Genomic DNA, 5,375 nt, shown 5'->3' with positions numbered 1-5,375 from the left:
CTGTGACGTGCCTAGGGTAGTACTACTACCTTCTGGTACGCCATTGATTATCACACCCCTCTGATGAACAACGAAGAAGCTGCATCTGTAACCATTGCTCGATTCCGTACCTTTCCTGCCTTTGTAGCTTGTATTTAGGTCCTTCCATGTCTGTAGAAAAGTAGTACTTTCCTTTTTCTTACTTATTTCTTTACATGTATGCATCATACAGTAGGATTTACTGTCAGCCACACATGTAACTAAAAGGTCCCAAAGCTGTGCTTGTATGTTCTTTATTTCTGCTTTTGATGATTTCCTTTTTGTTACTTTGCAGTATGATCTTCTATTCTCTCAATTTTGTGTTGAAAATCTTTTTGTGACCACATTGTATTCTAGGTTTAAGTTAACCCCGGTGGATTGAGCACTTAGTACTGATACCACCACCTGAAGCCTCCTTAAACCCCAGATTACAAATATGTCACACCACATGTATAGTTGTATTCCTGTCAGCATGATGTATGTATTTATATCTGCATAGCATTTGTTGATTTTCCACTGCTTTTGTTGTTGTGATGCTTTTGAATTTCCATAGGAGCAAACAGAGTAGAATTAACAGTCCCCTCCTCCATAAGGATCTGGGGTTGATATGTGCAATGTTTTCACCTGCCTGACTCCCTATATTCCAGTGTAAATCTTGTATCTTTGCATGCCCAATTCTCTTAAGCATTCTGGGCCATTTTACTGATTGTAGAACCCTCCAATTAGAGGTATCTATGCTTGCCCTGTCTTCATCTCTTAAGGAATGAGTGCAAAGCACTAATACCACCCTATAGAGATGATATACCTGACAGAACATAGATACTAAGCTCCTACCTGCAAAAAAGAAAACAGTGTTAGAAAAGATCTGCATCACCATACTCTCCTCTATGCAGATTTGAGTATGATGATTCCCTATATTAGCTCCTTGACCCTCCTTCATCTCTTTCTCTCCTCTTAATTCCCTGCTACTTTCACTCTGATATATGGACATTGCATCTTATCCTCATTCACTATTCTCCTCCCCTGTACATCTAGATCCCAGAAGTCATAGCACTCAATCATGCCATGATCAAGTGCAAAATTTGCCAAATGGTCTGCCAACTTGTTCCCTTCTCTGAAAATATGTGACAGTTTCATCCTGCACCCCTCCTGAAGCTTCATAATCTCTTCTACATATTCCACAATACACCAAGGTGGTTTCCATGTTCCCTCAATAGTATTCTTCATCAGCATAGAATCTGTCTGCAGCCATATGTGAGAATAATTAAGAGTCCTGCATATTCTCAATGCCTCTAAGATTGCTACAGCTTCTGCTTCATTGTTAGATCCTTCAGTAATCTCCCTTCCCAATGCATATTTCACATCACCTGATGCATCCCTTAGACAAAAACCAATAGAACTTCTTCCAGGATTCCCTCTTGATGCCCCATCTGTGTTGACTTTTATCCAGCCCTCCATAGGAAACTCCCATAGTACTTTCTCATATTTAAGCCTTGGAGTATAGTTTTCCATCATAGTCAGCAAGTTAGACCATCTGTGAGGTACTTGTAGGTTAGGTTTCCTCATCTGCACAAGGTGCTGGAGATGTGTTGACACTTGATAGATTACTCTGCTGACTGATACACCTTCTCCATGTTTTAGACTATTTCTTCTCTTCCATAGCTCCCAAACTATGCAAGAAGGTAAAGCCTGCATGACTGGTTTTAATCTAGACACCACAGGTACAGTCCAGCATCTTGTAATGGCTTGGTGTAGAGTCAAACCTTGTACTGATATTCCAGCTCTTGGTAGGAAATACCTCCATACTGTCTCAGCAGATTTTGATGTGTAGAACAGATGCACTAATGATTCCTCCTTAGGTGCAGCACAACACCAACACTTAGATGGCATGAAATACCCCAGCCTTCTCATAAAGTCATCTAAGGGTAATTTAGCTTTCCACACCTTCCACATGAAAAAGGAAATCTTAAAAGGAAGACCTCTTACCCAAATCATCTTATAAGCTCTTTTAGGATGTTCTCTCCTTCTCAAGTATTCCCAGGCTGTTTTGACAGAAAAATAACCCCTGGGTTCCAGCATCCAAAATGGTCTGTCTATGTCATTTTCTACCAGTGGGGGGCTGATCTTCTCAATAATGTGTGATGCTAAGTCTTCTGGTAATAACTCCATTAATCTATCAACATTCCAAGCTCCATTCTCCACAAGTTCATACACATTCTGTATTCCCTCATCTATACCAAAGTCTTGTGGAACAAGAAAATAAAGAGCCCCTAGCCCAGTCCAGTTATCATACCAAAACAAAGAAGAGCCCATCATCAATTTCCATATTATCTGATGTTCAATGAGATCCCTGCACTCCAACATTTTCCTCCACACATGTGAGCCTTCCCTCCAAGGTACTACTACTGCATTTAGTTTTTTGCAGTATTTCTGACTAATGAAAGAGCTCCACAGACTAGGTTTAGTTCTGAAATTCCACCAAAGCTTACAGAACAGGGCCTTGGAAACATCATGTAGGGATCTGAAGCCAATTCCCCCTTCATCATAAGGCATACAAAGAGTGTTCCATGAAGCCCAATGTCTGCTATTTCCCCCAACTGAGCTACTCCAGAAAAACTGAGCAAACAACTTATGCAGTTTATTAATAACATAGTTTGGGGGGTTTACAGCAGATAACAGATGAATTGGTAAACTCTGCAGTACACTAGAAATTAGGACTGCCCTGCCTCCTATAGAAAGCAGTTTTCCTTTCCATGACTGTAGCCTGTCAAGAACCTTTGTGATCATTGGCTGGTAATAGTCATACCTCCTTCTTGCATAAAATATAGGGCATCCTAGATAAGTAAATGGAAATTCCTTTCTTCCAATACCAGTAATCCTCTCAACTTTCCTTACTACTTCTGGATCTGTAAGGTGATGCATATAGATAGCAGACTTGTTCTTATTTACCAACTGACCAGAAGCAGCTTCATAAACCTGTAATATCTCCATAACCAGCCTCAGTGATGTGGCATCTGAGGAAGAGAAAATGATAGTATCATCTGCATAGGCAAGATGGTTTATTTTTGGACTCCACTTGGGCAGTCCAAATCCACAAAAGTACAGATTTTGATGTAGTGAATTCAATCCCCTAGAAAGAGCCTCAGCAGCTAGAATAAAAAGTGGTGGGGATAATGGATCCCCTTGCTTCACACCCCTAGTTGATTTGAAGAAACCTCTTGGCTGACCATTTATAAGTACTGAGTACCAGTTATTCCCTACCAGATCAAAAATCATGCCAATGAACCTCTCACAGAAGCCCAGCTTTCTTAACATTTTTGTTAAGAAAAGCCAAGACAATCTATCATAGGCCTTGGTCATATCCAGTTTAATTACCACATTAGGACCAGCCTTAGTTCTTAATCTGATATCAGTAATGATCTCCTGGGTAAGCAATATATTTTCTACTATGCTCCTGCCTTTTACAAAGCCAGCCTGCTCCTCAGAAATTAAATTAGGCAGTAGGTCTACCAGTCTTTCATGAATGACCCTTGAGAATATTTTATTAATGAAGTTGCTCAGGCTAATTGGTCTCAAGTCTGAAAAAGTAATCACCTCTTTTTTCTTTGGTAGGAGAACTAGATTAGTATGTGTCACACACTTTGGTAACTGTTGACCACAGAAGAAATGCAACACCATTGCATAAATATCCTCTCCCACAATATCCCAACATGTGTGATAAAAGGCCCCAGTAAAGCCATCAGGTCCTCCTGCTGAATCCCCATTCAATCCATATACTGCCTTTCTGACTTCTTCTTTTGTTGGTAGTTCAATTAATCTTGCATTTTGCTCTTCCTCCACCAGTGTTGGAACATGATCAATGATGTGAAATGTTGAAGGTACAACTGATTCTGTGAATTGATCTTTATAAAAGCTGACTGCTTCTTCTGCAATTTGCTCCTCCTCTTCCATCCAAATGCCCATGTTATTCTTTATTCTCCTCAGCTGTAACCTCTTTCTTCTACCCCTCACTTGAGCATGAAAGAACTTTGTGTTTCTGTCCCCATCTTTAAACCATAACATGCCTGCTTTCTGCTTCCAAAATTCTTCTTCCACTGTAAGATACCTAATCATTTCTGCCTTAACCTTGTGCAACCTTTCTCTATTCATCTGAGTAGGAAATGCCTCAAACTGCCTCTCATGTACTAAAACAACCTCTTCTAAACTGGCAATTTTCTGAAAGATATCTCCATATGTTGCTCTGCTCCAACTGGAAAGTGCTTTCTTCAGTTTTTTCAACTTATAATTGAACAATATGAAAGGATTTGCAGCAAAATCTGCATTCCAATTTTCTTTGACCACATCTTTGAAAGTGTCATGCTTAGTCCAGAAGTTGAGGAATCTAAAGGACTTCCTAATTGGAGCAGCTTCAATGTCACATTTCATATACATTGGGCAATGATCTGATCCAATTTTTGATAAATGTGTGATCTCAAGTCCTGGAAAAGTTTGCTGCAGCTCTAAGTTACCCAAGCATCTATCAAGTCTCTCAAAAATACAATCCTCTTCTGATCTTCCATTTCACCAGGTGTAAATACTCCCCTTGAAGCCCAGATCTGTCAAGTTGCAAGTGTTGATACAATGCCTAAAATCATCAATCTCATTTAAATGAACAGGCAGCCCACCAAACTTTTCCTCCTCATCCCATATAACATTGAAGTCCCCTCCCACAAGCCAAAGGGAAGTCATATCAGTAGCCATTGCATAAAGAGAATCCCATAGTTCAATCCTCTCTATTGCATCACATTTAGCACACTAAGTAAGTATAAGCTCTATATGAGTTTCTGTGTGAAACAGTTTCAAAGTCAACTGTTGAGTCATGTTGTATAGAATTGTCACCTCATACACTTCATCTATGAATGCCCATATTTTATTAGATACATTAACCACAGCCTGAGCCAAACCAATTCTTGCCCTGTATCTCTCCATTTTGTTTGACTGTTGCATAGGTTCTAATATTCCAATGAATTCAAAATGATGCTGCCTGTGCATTAAGATCAGTCTTTCAAAAGCTTGCATTGTATTTACTGATCTTACATTCCAAATTATTGCCTCCATTACTGAATTTGATTTTTAGATAAGGTCCTCCTGGTTTGTACACCTACTGCTGGAACAGTTGATGTTTCTTTTGCCTGTTTCTTTCTACCTTTATTTGCAGATTTTGCTTGCTCAATATACCTAGGTGAAAGATCTCCTTGTTTTGCTACATTTATGAAGTTCTGAGCAGTTGACTCCTCATCCATATCTTTGCCATTATGTTCTGCAATTTGCACTTGTTCCTGACTCTTCTTATCCTCTTGAACCACTACATTATTGGT

The 5,375-nt window shown here is 39.5% G+C and overlaps 1 protein-coding gene across 1 annotated transcript; it reads right to left on the bottom strand.

The window, feature by feature from the left end:
- Positions 1-972: 972 nt before the first annotated feature.
- LOC109220686 lies at positions 973-5,115 on the bottom strand. The gene is made up of 3 exons (XM_019385145.1): positions 4,897-5,115; positions 4,596-4,812; positions 973-4,496 (listed from the first exon to the last, which is right to left on the bottom strand). The coding sequence occupies exons 1-3, from the start codon at positions 5,113-5,115 to the stop codon at positions 973-975; spliced, it is 3,960 nt and encodes a 1,319-aa protein (XP_019240690.1).
- Between the last annotated feature and the right edge of the window lie 260 nt (positions 5,116-5,375).

Source organism: Nicotiana attenuata, unplaced genomic scaffold (genome assembly GCF_001879085.1).
Source record: "Nicotiana attenuata strain UT unplaced genomic scaffold, NIATTr2, whole genome shotgun sequence".
NCBI lineage: Eukaryota > Viridiplantae > Streptophyta > Magnoliopsida > Solanales > Solanaceae > Nicotiana > Nicotiana attenuata.
The sequence above is the reverse complement of the archived record's forward strand: the minus strand, read 5'-3'. Positions and strand labels throughout refer to the sequence as shown.